Source organism: Apaloderma vittatum, unplaced genomic scaffold, assembly GCF_000703405.1.
Source record: "Apaloderma vittatum isolate BGI_N311 unplaced genomic scaffold, ASM70340v1 scaffold39181, whole genome shotgun sequence".
In the NCBI taxonomy this organism is placed as follows: Eukaryota; Metazoa; Chordata; class Aves; order Trogoniformes; family Trogonidae; genus Apaloderma; species Apaloderma vittatum.
In genome coordinates, this window is record NW_009701555.1 from 16,429 (window position 1) to 35,707 (window position 19,279).

Here is a 19,279-nt window from a genome sequence, read left to right on the forward strand (position 1 = left end):
GGGTTTTTTCTGTATTTTTTTTGAGCTTTTAAGCATAAATGCTAAAGCATCAGAGAGGAACAGATTTTTTTTGTTCTTCTTGGGTATATTCAGTTTCACCAGAAACCAATTGTAACAGAAACAATGAGAAATTTCCAAGTTACTTTTTACAGTCAATCACTGAATGCAACACACAGATGGAAGGGCTCATCTAGGAGGACCCTTTAAAAAGACCTTTTAGGATTTACGTTTTGTTGTTATATACGCAAATTTTTGTGATAGAATAATCAGCAAAGTGTACCATAACCTGATTTCTGTCTATGTAATAGTATTTCTACATTTCTAATTTTACAAAATGATCCTACACTGGCACATATTTAAGGTGGTTATACTACCTGAAAATACTGAACTTTCCCAGTCATTGTACAAGGAGGCAGCCACTCTGTCTTCTTCCCAGTGAGCATCCCAGGATCAGAGCCATCACATTTACACATTGTGTCATTCTCCTTCTAAAATTCTCCTGCATTTCATAGAAGAGGACAAAAGGTCTCATTGTGTTTCTAAGGCACACATTTATTTTCTTGAAAGGAATCAGTTTTTTCACCTATGCGTCATGGGGATTCAAGTGAAAGGAAGTAAGACAGAGTCTTCTCAATCTGGTGAAGCTCAAAATACCACAAATGACAACTGAAGAAAAATAGTTTTGATTAAATGAACGAAGCTAAAGCAACAAGTGGGATAATTATTGCTCAACAAGTGGGATAATTATTGCCTTGCCATTCCAGCTGGCTAGGGAGACGATGGAAGAAGGACTCAGTCTAGATGATTTTCTTCCTTCCACAACTTTCTTTCTCCTGGGGCGTTCAGAGTGATCCCAAGGAAAATGGACAAAGTGGCTGTCTCAGTATCTCCCAAAAAAACGGTTGTAGGCCATAGAAAATCCTATTTGGTCAGAGAGGTAGTCACAGGGAGGGTAATTTTCACAACGCTCATGCATCTGCTCCATTGGACTTTTGTAATACTCGAGGTACCTGGAGTGGATAAAGAGAGAAATGCTATTCTGCAGATTCAGTTGATGAAGTTGGAAAGGTTTCACACCTGTGACACTAACATGAGAAGAATTATTCCTGAGGGTGCCTCAACAGGGCAGATGGTAGGTTAACTATCTGTGTACATGGGGATAGACTACTTGTTTAATGCTGGGAAGACCCAATTTAAAGCAATTCCTCTTCAGGTTTTACCACCAAAGGAGATTTTTGTCCCCATAATCATTGCCTAACTACACAGGAATATTTCTTGTTACTTGTTAGTTTGTTTGTTTAAGTAATTAATTATTACGTTCTTACCTTTATCTGCTCCCAGTTTCATGTCACTTTCCCGCTAGCCACTATTTTCCTTTAGTTTAAGGAGTTTCTGCTAATCATTCTCACTTCTGTTGACAACAGCACTATCCCCATTCAGGTTTTCTTTTGTCAGGCTAAGCAAATCCAAATGTTTTAGTCTCAGCTATACACTGTTCTCAACTCCTGTTCCAGGTTTGGTTGATCTTTCCTGACAACTGTACACAATGCTACAGAAGAAGTCCCATCATTATTTTTCACTTTTTTGTTGTTGTTTCTGTATTGGATATACCCTGCAGCATGCTTGAATTCCATTTGCTGTATGCGTGTTTCCAGACTAACCTTACCTCGTGATCAAATTATACTCTGAGCTGTCTGTTTACCTCAGCCTTTCCTGATTAATGCTTATAGCAGAATCTACTTGTATGATGCCCCACCTGTAAGGAGGTTGTCAGTACACTTGCTACTACTGAATTTCATTGTGGTTTTAATCATTGCAAGTTTCAACATCAGTGAGTTCCTCTGCTGCAATACTCCGATCCTTTCTTCCAGAGAGGGGGCGTCCCAATATTTTATTATATAAAAAAAGTTATTATGTTTCCAGTCCAAAGATGGATTGAATAAAAATTTCTTTTTTTGCACAAGCCTACATGAGACAGCGATTTAACAAGCCATTCCAGGAAATATGTGAAGAACATTCTTGGATGACCTCAAATTTGCCCAAATATTTATAGCTGAGTTTTCTCCAAATCTTTGCGACTAGGATTTCTGCACAAATATATGTAGGATCTACAGCTTCAGAAAGAACAGCCATTCTGATCTAGCCTCATCCCTGCAACAGAGCTGTGCCTCCTTTACAGGGAGCCAGAGGCAACGACCAAGGCTCTGTGACACTTATTATCCAGGAAACTGGCTCTGATGACCTTGCAGGTTAGAGCATCTTCTAACTTACTTCATGTGTCACCATGGCTAGTCCAGACAGGTAGTACTGTCTGGCTCCCTGGGAAGAATATCAGAGTCCAGCTATGAGTGCTCAAAAGGATATCTATGAAAAAAGAACCACTTATCTATCAGTAAGTGTCTCCTACAGCCTTCTTTCTTCAATGCATGAAGGTAATAACATAGATGTACAACAAATCAATGCCTTGTTATGTCCTATTGCCCTCCCACCCCCTCTTCAGAACAGGTCCAAAGTCCAGCTCTCAGCCTGACTCGTGAGTTGTTACCTTTCATATACGCTGAACCTTTTCTGTCTCTTCACAAAGGCATTGGCAACCTCTTTTTTAATCTTGATGCCTACCAAGAGAGGACACGGTGGGTTAGAGATGCAGAGCCATGATCTGTGAAAAACAGAGACCTTTCGAACTTCTGAAAATGGACAATCTACTCTGTTCACAAGCAGGGGATGGCCACAAACCATCCTAATTTCTTGTTCATCTCTCCCCACCCCACTGTCTGCTCAAAGCCCAACAGCTGGGCTCCCTCCTCACTCTAACCTGCACATCTACAGGGAGCAAGGGCCTTTTCTGTCGTAAGCTCCATTCTTTCATCACACAGCATGATCTGAGTGTATAGCAAATGTGCAGATGGCAAAGTCATGACAACATAACATACAGATAAGGAGAAAATTAAGCAAATGGTATCCTATTCTCCCTAGCCAACTTAAGTTCGGTCTTGGCTTCTTTTCTGTATTTTTACTAAGACTGAGAGCCTGGGATACCAGCCACCAGGCCCTAAAAATGCCTTTAATGAGCCTTAAGCCACAGGCAGCACATGGAAATACCAATGGTCTCACTTGCAGATTTCTGTGAAAGGTGAAGGGTTTAGTTAATGACAGTAAACATCACCCAGGGAGAAATACACCCAGGAGGTGCAAAGATCTTGGTCGTTAGGACTTGGAGAACATGAGAGGTTTTTCTGCCATGACAGCATTGGCCCCTGGCCTCCACTAACACATCATGTCAGCGCAGTTGCTTATTTGCTCCCTTGAGTTTGTGGTTTTGCAAACACAGGAGTGCTGTGGAGCACCTCACAAACAGAAGGTAGAGCCACTTCATTCCCCATCTCTAGCCAGGACTCAGCACGGTGCAGCCCGTCTCCATGGGATGGACCCACACCAGCTGAGGTGTGCACAGGTGCCAGCACAGCAGCAACACAGGCAGCTGCACACCAAGACACATTTCAGCCGGGGAGCTGGCAAGCTGTTGCTGTCACTGTGGGAAGTAAGTTTCTAAGGCCTCTGCCTGTGGGGAGATGGTGGGTTTTGTGCCCTTCCGTTATTATTGTGAGGTGTTTGACTGTGTTTCCTTTTGGCAAGTGAGAGGTGTCCCCTGGAGTTTAGTCTGGATTAAAATACCGACTACACAGAAACTGCCGGTTAATGAGCTGTCAGAAATCATCACCTTTCCCTGAACAGTATTCATTATTTTTTTTTTTCTCTTTCCCAATCTGTATTCATATTGGCTCACTGGAGAAATACTAGCTTTCATGCTCCTCAGCAGCAGTGTTATCCTTTAAGGTATGAGAAAGGAGAGACAGGAGAACGAATGGGATTGTCCATACGGATTTGTGCCATGATCAGCTTGCTGCAAAAGCTGTGGACATCTCAAGGTGTGCAAATCCCCATGTCCCAGGAAACCCTACAGGTGGGACTGCAACTCTCATGAACAGCCAAGGAAGGCACTCGCTTTCAAGATCTCCAAGGCTGTAGGACTTGGCAGGGATATCAAGTTGTCATGTAGGACCAAACCTTTCTGCTCTGTGAACCTGCACACCAGACAGACTGGTCAGAAGAACAGCGCCTGGAGGCCTTGGGGCAGGTTCTGCTCTCTTAGCTTGTGGACACAGCAGTCACTTTGGACAGGTCTCTGAGGCCACCTCAGCAGAGCAGGGAGACTGGCCATGTTAATCCACCCACACCACCCTGTTTCGCAGAGGGCAGATGCATCCAGCTGCTGACAACCTGCATGACTCGTCTTGCCTGGGAGCTGCTTGAGGGTTGTGGAGATGCAGGCTATGGCACAAGCACACCCTGAGCGATGCTGGGCTGCCAGTGCAGGAAGGCTGATCTCCCTGGTGTGTCCTGCCCCCATAGCTGTGAAAGGCAGCCCCCACGTTTGCTGCAGGTGCTCCAGTACCACAGGCACTGCAGAGCTGAGAGACAAAGGAAGCAGTCACAGGAGCATCAGTCACAATGACATACTCACTGTCAGTGCTGGAAGACCCTGAAGTGTCTTTGGGATCTGGAAGACAGATAGAAAGGATTTTGCTTACTCCTCTGTTCTGCACTGTCAGTGAATCTCTCTGCCCACTACTTGGGTCCAGCTCCCCCCATTTTCTCAGAAGGTCTGTTCCTCACAAAAAAGGTTTTATTAATACACACCATTTAGAGACAGACTTCACCACAACAACAAAATTCACCCATTATGCCTGGATCTGTTTAATTCCAGTTTTCTCTGAGCCAGATTAAATGATACAGTAAACATAATCACTGCAGAAGCTGGAGGAAGACCTTCCTCTTCCCTCCCCACACTTGCTAAGAGCAGGGACAGCTAAAGACAGGGGACTGTTTAAGCAAAACCCCTAACTTGGACGGAACCTGAAGATAGCTGAGCATCTCCTCTGTCTTTGGAAAGAGAGGTTTCCTTAAGCCTAGTGAGAAATCACAAACTATTGATAAGGAAGAGAAATACGGCCAAAAATTAGGAAAAACTGTCCTCACAGCTTTCTGGCTCAGGGCAAGGTACCTGGCTCACCAGCCTTCCCAAGAGGAATTTACATACTGTATTTCTTGTCCAGTCCTAATCTTAATCCTTAATGCTTCCTACAAACATGCGAGGAAAGCATCCTCTAAGAGAAATGGAAGGTCTCTTAATCTTGGCAATCCCACACTGTCCTATTTCACAATTTTTTTCTTCCACGATTTCACCATCCTTTTTTTCAACAGTGTCAGTTCCACCCAAGTCACCAGGTACTTGACATAAACATATTTATGGGCAGAAAGAGGACTCTTGGGACCAAAAAAAATAGCAACTGTGCTTAAACAAAAACTTTGTGTGAAAAGGGCTCTATGTAGATTTATTTTTAAGCAATGTATACATTTCCTGGATTTAAAAAAAAAATAGAATATTAGAAGTCACTCTGAAGCCATTAAGCATTCTGAAAGATAATAGTGAATGAAAAAAGCAGATATATACTCAAGAGTGAAAAAGCAAAAAAGATACTGACAGGAGGAAAACACTGATCAAACAAAATACATTTGCCAGTATTGAATCACGACACATCTGATGCCAAGGACTGAACAAAATTTAATTCTGAATGAGATAGTATAGAAAAAGACCGAGCTGTCTCTTGCTCAGCTTCTCTTTTCCTGCTGTAAAGGAAAAGCACTTGTTTTTCTGATCTTTCTCCTCTTCTCCCTTTCTTCATCAGTTATAGAGCTGCCACTACGTTACTATCTCTTCATCATGAAGTCACCATCACTAAATCACCTTCAGACATGATGTTCTCTTATCTCAGTGGGATAACTCCCCTTTTTTTTTTAACCACTAAATGGAGGCTTTTTTTTCCCTTCAGTTCTCCACAACCCACATTTCCCTGCAGGTGAAGTCTTGACTTGGTGCCTATCTCTCTGATCCTACAGCACTCCAGGGCTGGCAGGCACAAAATCGCTCTCCCTGTGGTCAACACAAATATATCTGCAGCTCAACTCTCTTACTCAAGAGTGAGCATACAGCACACCTTTGCCAGTTCACCTAGACGCTAAACTGGTTTAATACTTAAACATACTAAAAGGTTTGAATTCTCTGCTGGAATTCAATGGAGTAATTGAGGGGTGAGGAGTTGGACCAGTGGTGGAAAGTGCCCAGCAAGAGGTGAGGCTCTCTATCTCCAAGCCCACTCTCGTGCATGACTGCCTCTCAAACAGAGATCTGAAGTTGTGCAATGACCTCCTCCCTCCGAAGCCGTCCGTCTCTCCCAGACCGAAGGGAGGCTGGCGGCAAGCTGCAGAGTTAGGCAGCGCTTCCAAAAGCCATCCCGGGAAGACGCCTCCTTACCTTGCTCACAACAGCAGAGAGCTGCCAGGGCCAGAGTCACCATCAGTGGTGCCAGCAGCCTCCTCATGTCTTCTTTGGCTGCGCTGGTCTCCCTAAACTCGGAGCTTTCCTGGAGGCTACTGAAGTTCTCCAGAGCTTGCTTTCAGGCAGCAGTTTATATCTTGTGATTGCCTGGAGAGATCACAGCTCTGGCGTGTGTTCCTGTGTCTGAGCTCCAAAACAAAGCCAGTCCTTTGGCCCAGGAGATATCGGGTCCTGGCAGCCATTTTGACAACCATCTCAGAATTTGTGGCATTTCCAGAAGATTTTATCTGAGGTTTTGAATGGGAGTGTTGAAGAAAAACAACTGGATTAAAAAATCAGTTCTACTATAAACATGAAAGTAATTCAGCTGTTTGCCAGAAATATTTGTGTTGACTGCGGGAGAGACCAGAAAACCCTGAAGTCAAGCAGCTCTTCTCGTGTGATGAGGCTCTCACGTGGAAAAACAAATGAGATTGAACCCAGTGGCAACTCTTTTCCTCCACCCATCCTGATCTCTTCCTCTAAAGGCAAAGAAAACCATGAAACAGTTTGCATAGGGCAAACACACTGTTTCACCAAATCACTTTGGAAAGCTGGTATTTTTACACTGTTGGGAACTTTGGTAGTTAGTTTGAGAGAGGGTTTTCTTTTTTCTTTTTCCCTGGAAATCTTCCTAGTTTGGGGGCTTTAGTACAGCTTCTCTTGTCTAAAAATCAAAAATAACTTTTAGACTCCCAGAATGTCTTATTCTTTAGGACTTGGGTAGCTGTGTTAGCTTGGCATGTCGAGAGTCCTGCATGGGTTCTTCTACAGCCTATTCTCTAAACCCACCGTTCAAGTTCCCAAAGCCGTGTCCCATAGCATATGGATCACATCTTCCTCCACCGCATACCCAGTCTTCCTCAGCCCCACATACGGAGAGCTTGTCAAAGAGCCACAAAATTAAAGCCTAAAATTAGGCTCCCAAGGGCAGTCAGAGCCATTAGAGATTTTGCCAATCCTTAGAAACACTCTAGCTTAGTGAAATTTCAAGATTTGGGGAAAAAAAAGCTGCAAAAGCATCTTAAAGAACACCACTTTATGAATAAATAAATAAATAAATGGTATTCTAGGAAAGTTATGCTTCCAAAAGAATACTTGAAAGAATATAAATATACAGCTCTAGTAATACAAGCAGTTTTACTTCTCTTTCCAACCTTTCCCAAGCATTCTAACCAGCATGTATTCTCTTAAACATGTTTGGCTGTTGCTTACACTAATGAAATCCCACAGAAATCTCTGGTATCATTTATACTGGTAAACCGAAGTTCAGAATCACAAGATATTTCTGGACACAGACTCAGACAACACTAGCTCTGTACCTTCTGTTTTGGTAGTGTCACAGTGTCAAGTCAAACCAGACACTGCAGACTTGTTGACTTTTGGGTATGAAAGTTTTGCTCTGGTACTTGGGAACACGCAGGACAAGTGTAGATGTAAATATGTCTAACCTACTTTTTTTTTTTTTTCTTTTAACTCGGCTCTCATTCCTTTGGACAAGACTTTAGCAAATGTTGGGGTGAAGTTTGCTATTGGAAGCATTTTCAGTAAATAAATCCCATTTCTTTTCAGAAGTTAATTTTTAAGCTAGCAAAGCCTTGAAGGATAATTTGGAAGAAGATGTGTGTTTCTAATGTGGCTGGTAGATTTGGCTCCAGACTGAAATTCACAGATTAGTCAACAATATGATGCTTTATACCTCATAGCCTTTGATAGAGTGCCATGAATCTTCCCACGTCTATAATTTACAGGTGCCTGTGGAAGCCTTGGGATATGAATATTGAAACCAGCTGTGCTGAGCAGAGATAGAAGATGTTAAGTTCCCTAAGAGTGCCGGAGCTGCTGTGGTTGCTGACCGGCCCAGAGCAACATTGAATTCCTGGGCATAACAACACTGGTGCCTCTTGGCACCTCTGCGAGGTGCCCTGGTGCTGGTGGTGATAACAACCTGACAGTGGTCATGCTCACTCCCCAACAGGCTGGGAGGTGCTCAGCAACCTCTGCACAGGGTCAGGCCACATCTTGGTTTCAGATGGTATATGAACAGTAAAAAGAAATTGTTCCAGGCTGAACAAAGTTGGCCTTGGACCCAAACACTGAGTTTCTTTTATTTGTTTATTTACCACCTGGAGCCCCTCTTCTTTGGTTTCTGCAGCTTTCTAGTGGTACCAGAATCATTTCAAATGGAAGTAAAATTATGAAAGGGGATTCCAAAAGGAAATATGAATCAAATCTGGACTACATACTCCTTTCTTCAGTAGCACCCTACATCAGGACTTGAGGGTAGCTGAATAAACAAGATGCAATTTAAAGGCTTTTTCTGACACTAGTTCTCACCCTAACTTTAATCAGTCACCTTCTGAATTTTGTTTCCTCAATCGAGGAAAGGTATTGTAGATTTCATTTTCAAAAAGTGCATTTCACCCTGCCTTCTGAACACCATGCCATTTTAAGATGTCTTAAAACTGGGAATTGAACTTTGCCAGTGACTTCTAAAAGAGACCACTTGTAGACACAGGAACAAAAACATTGTAGACCCTTTCAAACTCATGTGATTGCAAGGTAGTGGCTTTTTTTTTTTTTCTGTAATCCTCAACAGATTCTAAGATAAACAAACTCAGTTTCTTCATGGAAAATTGCACACACCCCCCCACCAGAATACAGTGACTCATGAGGAGATAGTATCAAACCAGCAGTTTATTATGTAGTAAACACCCACATCCTGAACTCTCTCTGATCCTTGCTACATCAGCTCAGGGCTAATTAACACAGTGTAGGAATCCATGGCTACATGGGAGAGAAGCAGCAGGCAGGATAACATACAGGGACACAAGCAGCTGAATATGTTTCAGGCCCATTGCATTTTGGAGGAGGCTACCCTGGGCTCCAGGCCCCAGGGTGGGGACAGGACATCTTTTACTTAGTCCTCCTCCTCCCAAAATAGTGCCTGTAAGCAGCAGCATAGCCATGGCGAAAAGCATACAGTTCACAGGGGTAGTAGTCCTCACAGATCTCCCTCTGACGTTCCTGGGGTGCCTTATTGCGTTCCCTGATCCTGCAAAAGTAGGAGAGATGAAGGATAAATGCTGTCATCTTAAACATCCGTCTGCAGCCTTTTCCTGTCCCACAACCCCCCACCAGGATTAAGGGTCCATCATCAGATTTCTTCACCCAGCTCCTGCCTCAACCTGGGCAAGAGTCCTCCCTCCACACACCCCTAGCCTCCTGCCTTCAGGTCTTCTGCTCTTCCTGAAAGCCGCTCGTGGAACACAGATCTGAAACAGGATGGAGCTCTGAGCAATATGATCTAAAGATGTCCCTGCTCACTGCAGGGGAGTTGGACTAGATGATCTTTAAAGGTGCCTCCCAGCCCAACACGTTCTATGATTCTATGATCAACGTCCTGCAAAGGGGTCATCTGGTACTATGGAGGTTTGCCTCCACTTCTTGCCAAGAGATGATTTCTGTGCTTTAGCCTTTATTTTTCACTAGCCCTGCATGACACATGAAACTGCCTGCATTTTATAGATGAGTCAAGGAGGTCCCCAGATGGCCATGTGATTTAGAAAAAGTCATGCAATTTCTGCATGAGATCCAAGGACTAGAACCAGATCTCAAACTGAGCTTCATTTCTGACTATCCCACAATGAGTCTCCTTCTGCTGGTGTCTCCTTCAGACAAACTAAGCAGAGCCATCCCAGCACATGTCATGTCCTCAAACACAAGGGCTCACTTTCTGCTGAGTTCTGGCTTCTCCCAGCATTGGAGACTTCACAGACACCTCATGCTGAGAGAGGCACTGAGGCTTCTTGGAAATAACTGTAGCTGCCATCCCTGGTACCAGCCTGTTCTTGGCAAGGAGAGACCTCTCCCCACTCCCATCCTCAATGCCATAACATACCTCTCCTGGGAGATGGCTTCTAGTCTTGTGTCAGCTTGTATAAAATCATGGGCCCTTCGCCTGTTGATGAAGGGATCTGAGAAGGCAAGGGGTTGTTCAGAGCAGACAGACACTTTTGCAACAAAAGCTAGCTTCCATATTTATAACAAACTCCTTGTCCACCTTCCCATGCACAGTGAAACCCAGGACCTTTCAATATTGCCTGCTGTCCACTCCACTGGTTCAAGCGCAGGTTCTCCCCCTGGTTTGTGCAGCCCATATGCACACACTGCTTCTGCTCTGCTGTTGCCCAAGCCACCCAGGGGAAAGCTGCTGTGATTTTGCTGCCACAGCCCCTCTGGGTGAGGTCAGGAGATAGGTGCCAAGATGCACAGACCATGGGAGGTTTGGGCATGCTCAGCAGAATTAGCAGAATCGTGAAATTACAAGTAAAAACAGGAAGGGCCTAAGTCTATCTGGCTCTGAGGTTAGGCAGTCACTGAGTCGCAGCAGTTTTGGACTGAGGTGCCTGAAATTCTTTTCTGTCCTTTTAGAGAAACATCACAGACCTATTGCACAGTTATGGGGTCTGTGGATGTCTGATATTAGCTACCATACATGCCTTTGTGTTTCTGACTAGCTACTTTGTGAAGTCTTTTTCCCAGACGGTCTCACTTCTTCCTAATTTTGATCTATCTGTGCTCTGTGCTTGTTTCAGAGTGAGATTCTCCACCTCATACTTTTCTTGTGACACTAACCCTCTCTTCCAGCTGAAGGATCCCTCCTGCCCACACATCCCACCTGTTTCTTCCACGATTCTGACCATGAGGCTCTCCCTGTCCTTGGGGGAGAACAAATGATGCCTGACTTATGCAGTACTACTTTCCATGCTTATCACAGAGCTTTTTAAGCAATGTTCTTTCCTACTGTCACTTAACCCGGTTTAGGAGTGTGCAGGAGGGATCTAGGGTCATGACTCTGTTTTCTGATTCTCATCAAATTATTTGCAGAACAGTGGTATGCGCTCGTGCCCAAACATGAAAAGTCTTTTTTTAACTCTCTCCCGTTTCATCCTGAAACTCCATCACCCATTAAATTCAATTTCCCTGGGCTAAGTGGTTGTAACTGTTTAATCCCTACAGTAAAGTACAAGGAAATGGTCTTGGAGATGTCTGTAGCACACTTCTAATTAAAGAAAATAGTAAACCAGTCTCTTACTGAGATACTCATGGGATTCCATGCTCTCATGGGACTCTGGGGGAAAAAAAAGAGTGAAACATGTGGTAAGACACTGTATTGATGGGATTCACAGTCTTTCACACACCATAGATCAATACACACACAAATCAGAGAAGCCAGGTTTTAAGGCCCATGTTTAAAATTAAGAGAAAGGGATCAGTGGTGTGACCTAACATTTACATGAGGACTTTAAGATGTTCAGGAGTTTATAATGGAGATATCTGTTGTCTTAGCCAGGACTTCAAGGCTCGTGCTTGGTCTTCCAGTGTGTGATTTTCAAGCATGGTTCCTCATATTCATGTTCCTGACACTACAGTGGATATGATCATCATCATGGCTAGGCTTCACGAATGAAGATACCTGCTTACCTTCAAAGCCTGTGTGTATTCTTAAGAAATGGAATAGCACAATGAGATGTGCTCAACTCTTGCATGAAGCAGTAACTTAATTTCATCAATATGGAACTGTGTGTTTCACAGGGAAAGGGGGCTGATATTACAAAAGGAAAAAGGGAAATCTGCCCATTAACAAGGAAGAATTAAGAATAAGGACTCTTATTGTAGTCCAGACAACAGAGGGGAAGAAAGAGGAGTAGTCTGTGAAGTGAGATGGAACAGAGCGGAAGGGCTGAAGCATCCTGGACCACAAATAAGAACTACTAGAATATCTGACTGCTCTGGAGCAGGGCTAGGAGGATCTGACACAAGGGCAGAAAAGCAGGCAAGTTAAGGGGAAAGAAGACATAAAGTTGCATAGAAAACATCCAAACAGACGAAAAGATGCCTGCAGGTTTGGAATTATCACTCTGTCCAGTAAAAAAGGTCACCTACCATAGCAAGTAGCAGCCATCACCAAGACAGCCAGGAGCATAAGGGTGATGAGAGTGCGCATTGTGCCAGTGCCGGGAGGAATCTCTCACTCTTTCTCTCTCACTGTGTCTTCCTCTCTTCCCACTGAGGGCAGATGGAGATCCTGGGCTGCCTGTAAAATTAGCAGTTGAAATGTTTATTATGAAAATAGAACCAGGAGGGGGCCCATTAAAGAGCCCGGAGAAGGCAACAGCTGGCTGGTACAAATTCTTTGAGGAGCCATTACAAAACATCCTCTATTAGCAGATTGAATCGGGTTTCAGGAAGGAGGAGGCATGTCCCCTTTCTCTCTTCGTTCAGGGCTGGGGGCCATAATTCACGGGCAAGCTTGTCACCAGCACTCTGCACTCAGAAAAGCTGGCCTGTGCAAGTGGAAGGAATTTCAGGGGCTGCCAGGGGCCCAGAGGGAGAGGTGTGTGCTGATCTCAAATGTAAATGTTTGCCGTTCTAATTTTTCCTCTGATCTGCCCTCTTTGCCCTCGCCATCCTCTGTCTGGATACACCCAGTCCAGACTGTTCTGTCAGCTTTGGTGACGGAGACATGGAAAATGAGGCCTCAAACACTCGTTCCCCTCCCTCCAGTTGGCCCCCACCGTGGTCCCAGCCTGCCAGTCGTTAGACTCTACTGTCCCTTCCCGTTTCCTAATTTACTGCTCCAAGAGTGACAAGCAGCAACCTAGAAGGATCCCTTCTGCTGGAAGGATCATGATTTTTTCCATTGAGATGACAGCAGCACCCAGAATTTTATCTCTGCAGGTCCTCACTTTATCTCTCCTGGTCCTACACTATTTTTCCAGCCCAAGAACATCTTGGTGAAGGGAGAGGTAAACTGTGTCTCTCAGGATTGCTGCCTCTGTGGTCTAGCACTAGCAGTCCTTGCCCACTGGGCACCAGTCAGATATCAATGCAAGACTTTTTTAGCTGAGATGAATCTCCCAGGCCAGCAGTCTCTGGGAGCATTACCCCACCTTCCAGCACCTAACAAGCTTGCCTGGGGCCAATGTAATGGACGGCAGTGAGAGACAAAGGATGAGGTGTTCCCCTCCCCAGCTCTGTGGTACAGAGGCAGGGAGTGAAAGAAGAAAGGAGTTACAGAGATAGACAACCCTACTGAGTGAAAAGCAAAGGGGAGTAGTTTGCTAGAGACAAGGCAGGGAGGGAAGGTGGGTACCCAGTGCCTGCCAGCCCTCCTCCATGGCAGTGGTGGGGTTGGAACCATGCACTGCCAGGGGATGAGCCTGGGGCACAGTGACCATTGTCACATCTGATCCAAGCTGCAGCGATTACTTGTGTGGTTCATCTGTACATGTAGGCATCAGGATTTCTCACTGACAGGGCACAGACTGAATGCACTCTAGGTGCAGATTATTCTCCCCAAGCCAGTGTAGTGTTGTCACTGCTGTCACCTGCAGAGGCCAGTCAGGAGAGCCATGCTGCAGGTGGCACAGCCAGGAACTCCAGGGACAGATAGCCAGCGCCTAACATTTCCCCAGAGAGGAGTGAAAGTTCAGGAGAACAAGAAAACTCTGTGCTTTACAATTTCCCCTTCCAACGCCAAACTCACGGCCCTTGTCTGAAGCCTGTGGTCTCTGGGAAAGGAGCTGAGCAGCACGCTGAACTTTAGACTAAAGAGAAAGAATTGCTTTTCCCCATTATCCCACCCCAGCTCAGTTCTGCATCATCAATGCCTCCTATACCATCCATGTCCTGCCCATTCAGTGTTCAGCCTGAGATAAGGAGGAAAACTAGGCTGTTCCAGGGCAAAAGCCAGAAGTCCGCTATAGACACAAGGTCAGAAAAGAACTTAGACTTTTCTGCTATCCCTCCATGCCCTGCCACTCCAATCTCTTTAAGGGAAATCTCTGCTCTAGGATTGTTTGCATTCCTTAGAGCTCACGAGTTTGGAGTTAGTGTTGAATGTGGACTTTATAGGTTTCCTGACTGTCTTGTACACTCTGAGAGTTCATGGATGCTGCCAAGAAAGGGAGGCTTGAAGAAGAGACTGGAAGAGAGAGCCCGGCAGGATAGCAGTGGGGCACAGAGAGGAAGATGCTGGGATTGCTTTGTAGTGAAGGTGAGGCTGCACAGCAGGAAACTCTGATACACTTTCAGTCAAAGCCTCTTTATTTATCTGTCTATCTTCACTCAGAGCAGAGCCCTCTGCTCCCTGGAAGACTGTTCCCATTTCAGAGGATTCTGATCCCAGAATGCCTGGAGCATCCTCTGCCATCAACCACAGGAAAAGAGCCACAAACACCACTTTAACCCAAGTATTTCATTTTTCACCACAGAGGCAATGCATTTGCCAAGGGATGAATGAACATGCCAGCTACACAGCCCTGTACCAACAAACGTCCTTCGGGGAACACTTTCCCTTGCAAAAGTATATCTCCCTTCTACTCCCCCTGCACTCCATACTTCTCCAGCATACATCTCCCTTCCCCAGCATCAGTGGGTTGCTCAAGAGGTAACAGAGTGAGCCCAATCCCCCTGCTTTCTAGCAACTGGTTAGAAATACAGAAAGAGGAGCTAAGATGAACTGCCTGCAAATGCCAGGGACATCCCTGCAGTCCCCCAAATAAAGGGGGGATCAGAAAATAGCCTTCCAACATGTCTTCTGTTGGAGTGGAGAACCACAAAGTTACACACACGCCATAGCAACCATTCCTAACATTTTTTATCTATGAAGCACCAGCAAGACATTAATAATGAGCAGCCGTCCAGGAAAAGCAAGGCAGTCCCTGTGTACTCACTAAGCAGTCGCTTCCTCGCCAGCCTTCAGCTCTTGTCTGAGGGGGCAGCTCTCACAGCGTCCTGGAACCTGGACTGAAGAAGAAGGGCCTTTTATTTATTAGTGTTGATCAGTGACTCCTCCCCTCTTCTGTCTCCTGCTCTCGATCCACCCCCAGGCTACCACCTTCTCTGTCATAAACACCTTCTGCCCACAGCCAGGAAACCAACAAGCTCAAAGAAACGAGCCAAGAGGGAGAGGAGAAAGTGAGAGCAGACACCAGGGTCTAGTGGGGGCACAGTCACATCCAGGCTGCCTATCTGTGCCCAGGAGAGCAGGGAGCGGGCAGAGGTGACAACAAGCTTCAGTCTTCCTTTTGCAGCAAGAACCCCCCCTCTTCCACATTCTCCTTTCTCAGCCATGCTCTAACAAGAGACATGCAGCTGGACAAGGCGTCTGCTCTGCCACAGGGAGCAGGAGGCCAAAATCCTTCTCTCATCTCCTTTCACGCTCCTTTTGTAACTGTCTGATCCCCTCGCTGAAAGACAGGCCAATGTCAGATTGAAAATTCGCATAACAAAGCTGCTTTTGGAGGCAGCTCTGAAACTTCCAAAGGCAAAGAGCAGGCTTATATAAACCCAGGCCTCTGAGATGAACACTCACTGCTCACAGCAGACCTGCAACAATGCTGGACAACTCGTCAGGCAACCCAGGACATGTGCTTGCTGGACTGGATGGGCTCTGGGGCTTCTGGCCCTCCCTGCACCCAAGCCAGGAGGACACATGCACCGCACCGGGATGCTAAGCAAGTAGCAACCCGCAGCAGTGGTCCCTCGCTCAGCAGAAATCCACGCCTTGTGCACGCTCGGCAAGGACGCTGGCAGGTCTGGTCCTTAAGTAAGGGTAGGCACAGCTTGAGAGACTGAGCTCAGCAGAGGTGAGGTGATGGAGGGGGTGACCAGCTGCAGAAGAGATGGCTCAGGATGTTACGACAGAAAACCCATCATATATATTCACTAACCAAACTGCTCGTTAGTATGGCTTGTCTAGTCCAGGGAAAGATGGAGTGTGGCCCGACCTACAGGCTTAGCTGCAAAATTAAAGTGATAGCATAAGCACGGAGTTAAAGAACCACCAAATGATTGAGGCAAAGGTGGGATTTGCTGTGTTTTTATAGGATGCCTTGTCACCTTACATCTAGCACATGCATTTTTGATCTATGTACTTTTGCTCGGTACCCAAAGAACAGTGGCAGGCTCCTGTCCAACAGTGGAATCTTTAGCTCCTACAGTGCTCAATGAGTTTGGGGAAAGTTTAGACCTGTGGCAATAGGGTACCATGCAGCTCTTGTTCCTCAGAGCATGAGAACAACCTTGATCTGTCCTGAAGGTATAGGGTGCATAGTCATGAGCCACCTTTGAAAAGCAGTCCAAACAGGAGGATATTTCTTGCCTTCTTCTACCACACTTCAAGGACAACAAATATTCAGCCCTGTGACAAGTTTCACCTCAAAAAACATCAGGACCCAGAAGATCCAGTCATCCTCATCTACCTACATATTGGAAAAGCTTTGGCCCCAGTGCCATCTGGCAAGTTTTTAGTTAAGTTGGAGAAAATGACCATTAAAACCAAAATTGTAAGGACCAGACAAATGGAGCAGAAGCCTGAACAGTGGAAAGGAGAAATGATGAGAAATTACTAATTAAGCTTCTCTTGGGACTAGTTTTGCTGAATATTTCCATTAATTACTGGCTTAAAAGGAGAATACTTATTGAGGAACTCTGTTGATAATACACAGCAAGAAAGAAACATCAGTGGAAAAGAGGCCCAAGAGCTCATACAGGAGGAAAAGGATGACATTGTAAGGTGGAGTATCAAAACCAGGGTGATAAGCAATAGCAAAAAGGCAAGGTCTTCCATGGGGGTTAGCAGTAAGAATCCTGCTGTAAATTAAGAGCTCATGAACTGGAAGTAAATGGGGAACAAAAGGAACAGCTATGAACCAACAACCATAAGACTGATCACAGAATACTGTTTCTGAGTTGTCTCCTGAGAATGTGCCAGCAGAGATGGGCACCTGTTAGTGCCACTGCATAAGATACCAGGGAGATCTCATCAGGAGTCCTCTCAAGTTACCAACATTCATGGAAGAAGAATTCCTGTGGGAAGTGGTGTAGATGAAGACTAACAAAGCAAGGTGATTTGCAGTCACCCCCAAAATAACAGACATGTTCACCACAGCCTATGGAATTCACCAAGTCTCTCCTTCCCTGCATTGTCCACAAAGTTTTCCCAGCAGGACAACAGACTAGCAATCAGATTTTGTTTCAAGTACTCCCCCTTGGGCTGTTTCAGAGCCCACAGCTCTCAGGAATCACAGAATCACAGAATCACGGAATCACAGAATGTTAGGGGTTGGAAGGTTTCAGCAGAGTCACTGAACACTGCAGCAAGGGAATAAACCCTGTCATCTCTGTGACAGAGCAGGGTTTCCAAACCCAGGTTGACCAGTATCAAGTAAATGTACTCATGGATCTGGACAGCCCTTTCCAGGCTTCCTGTGTTTCAGGATACAAGTTAGTCAACCACCACATGGTCTATGGCTTAGGAAGTGATTTCTCAACATGATAAACAAGTACTTTTTGGAACAACTAGTTCTACAGCACATGAGAAAACAAGACTTTATTTTTACTTTTTCATTTAGTCCTAAGTAATACCTAGGAACTGATCCAAAAACCAAATATAATTGAGCCACTAAGTAACAGTGTCTGATTATAATATTATCCACAATATAATTAAAGTCAACAACCTCATGGAATAAATCGTGCTGAAAACTAGCATACTGACACTAAGCTTTAGAAAGGGAGATGTTTTTTTAAACACAGGACCTAGTCAAAAGACTACGAAATAAAAATAAACGGAACACATTTCAGACATTTAAAGAACCTGATATACATATCAGAGCGTGTGTTAGCTCTGGCAGCAAACTCACTCAGCTACCCAAAATTAACCCTAAAACTAGTTGAAAAGCTAGTTCAACATGGGAAAAACACACTCTTAAAAATTCCAAAATTAGATTTTAAAAGTTCTGAAGATTAAAAGAAAGGAGGAGCATATAAGCAGGAGATACCTAGTTTTACAGCAATCAAACATTTTTTTCATTTTTCCAAAATAAATGATATTATTCATTTCCATTTAAGTGGTGGGGTGAGGAGAAAAGAATAATTTCATAACAAATAAGTAGGTTTTTTGCAAAGAAATATTTACACACATATCTTTGACATCTGTTTTCACATCTCCGCTAAGAAGAATTTTGCTTCCAGCATTACAGCCTTGTGCAAAAATAGAAGTTTCTATTGCAAAAATACATGCTGTTTCTAACTGAAACTTCTTTTAACAAAGTGAGTATATATAGTCTTAGGAGAATTGTAGAAACCACCATCCAAAGCTTACAGATAATGTGAACCCCGTGTGCAGAAGGAACATTCCTATGGCGACTCACAGCTATTTTTTTTCAGGCTTCCCCCAATGTCTTGGCTCAGGGTGCATTTTAAAAAAAAAACACCTTTCCATCCTTTGAAATGACTTCCAGTGACTTTCTCCTGCCCGTGGATGTGGAACACACCTGCATGTTCACTCTTAACTCTGGGACTGGTTGCTCAGTATCCTAATTCCAAGGAGCAGGACTGAAATTAAGCATGATGGAAAGGCCCAGATCCTGCCTTCCTGACCAAATCCATCCACCTACAGCATCCTACAGATTGTGGGCCTGTCTCCACATTAGCCACTACCATAAAGAGAGGTCTCTAACTGGTGAGAAGCAGGGGTTTTTTTGGCTGGTTTATTGGTTAGCAGATAGGGTGGGGTTTTAGCCACTGTATTCTGTTGCTGGTGGAAAATCTTTATAAACTATTGCAATTCAGAGATTAGTGGCCAGACACAATCTCACAGTGACAGTCCATGGAATAGTGACCCTCAAAGTTACTCCTTGTAATCCACCAGACTTCAAAATTAAGCCCAGTGTCCTGGAAAAATCTCAGTCTGTGTGTAAATACAGGAGGATTTGGGGTCAGCAGTACAGTTCAATAGGAAGTCATTACTGTCCCCTTCTGCTTGCTGAA

General features: G+C 44.7%; 2 protein-coding genes across 2 annotated transcripts; both read right to left on the minus strand.

Annotated features, from left to right (window-relative positions):
* Positions 1-880: 880 nt before the first annotated feature.
* On the minus strand, positions 881-6,443 carry BGLAP (bone gamma-carboxyglutamate (gla) protein). The gene is made up of 4 exons (XM_009879179.1): positions 6,377-6,443; positions 4,526-4,561; positions 2,546-2,615; positions 881-1,010 (listed from the first exon to the last, which is right to left on the minus strand). Exons 1-4 carry the CDS (start codon positions 6,441-6,443, stop codon positions 881-883), a joined length of 303 nt encoding a protein of 100 aa, XP_009877481.1.
* Positions 6,444-9,116: 2,673 nt separating this feature from the next.
* MGP (matrix Gla protein) lies at positions 9,117-15,246 on the minus strand. Its single transcript, XM_009879180.1, has 5 exons — positions 15,181-15,246; positions 12,389-12,539; positions 11,538-11,573; positions 10,341-10,416; positions 9,117-9,494 (listed from the first exon to the last, which is right to left on the minus strand). Exons 2-5 carry the CDS (start codon positions 12,447-12,449, stop codon positions 9,356-9,358), a joined length of 312 nt encoding a protein of 103 aa, XP_009877482.1. The 5' UTR covers positions 12,450-12,539; positions 15,181-15,246; the 3' UTR covers positions 9,117-9,355.
* Positions 15,247-19,279: the final 4,033 nt, after the last annotated feature.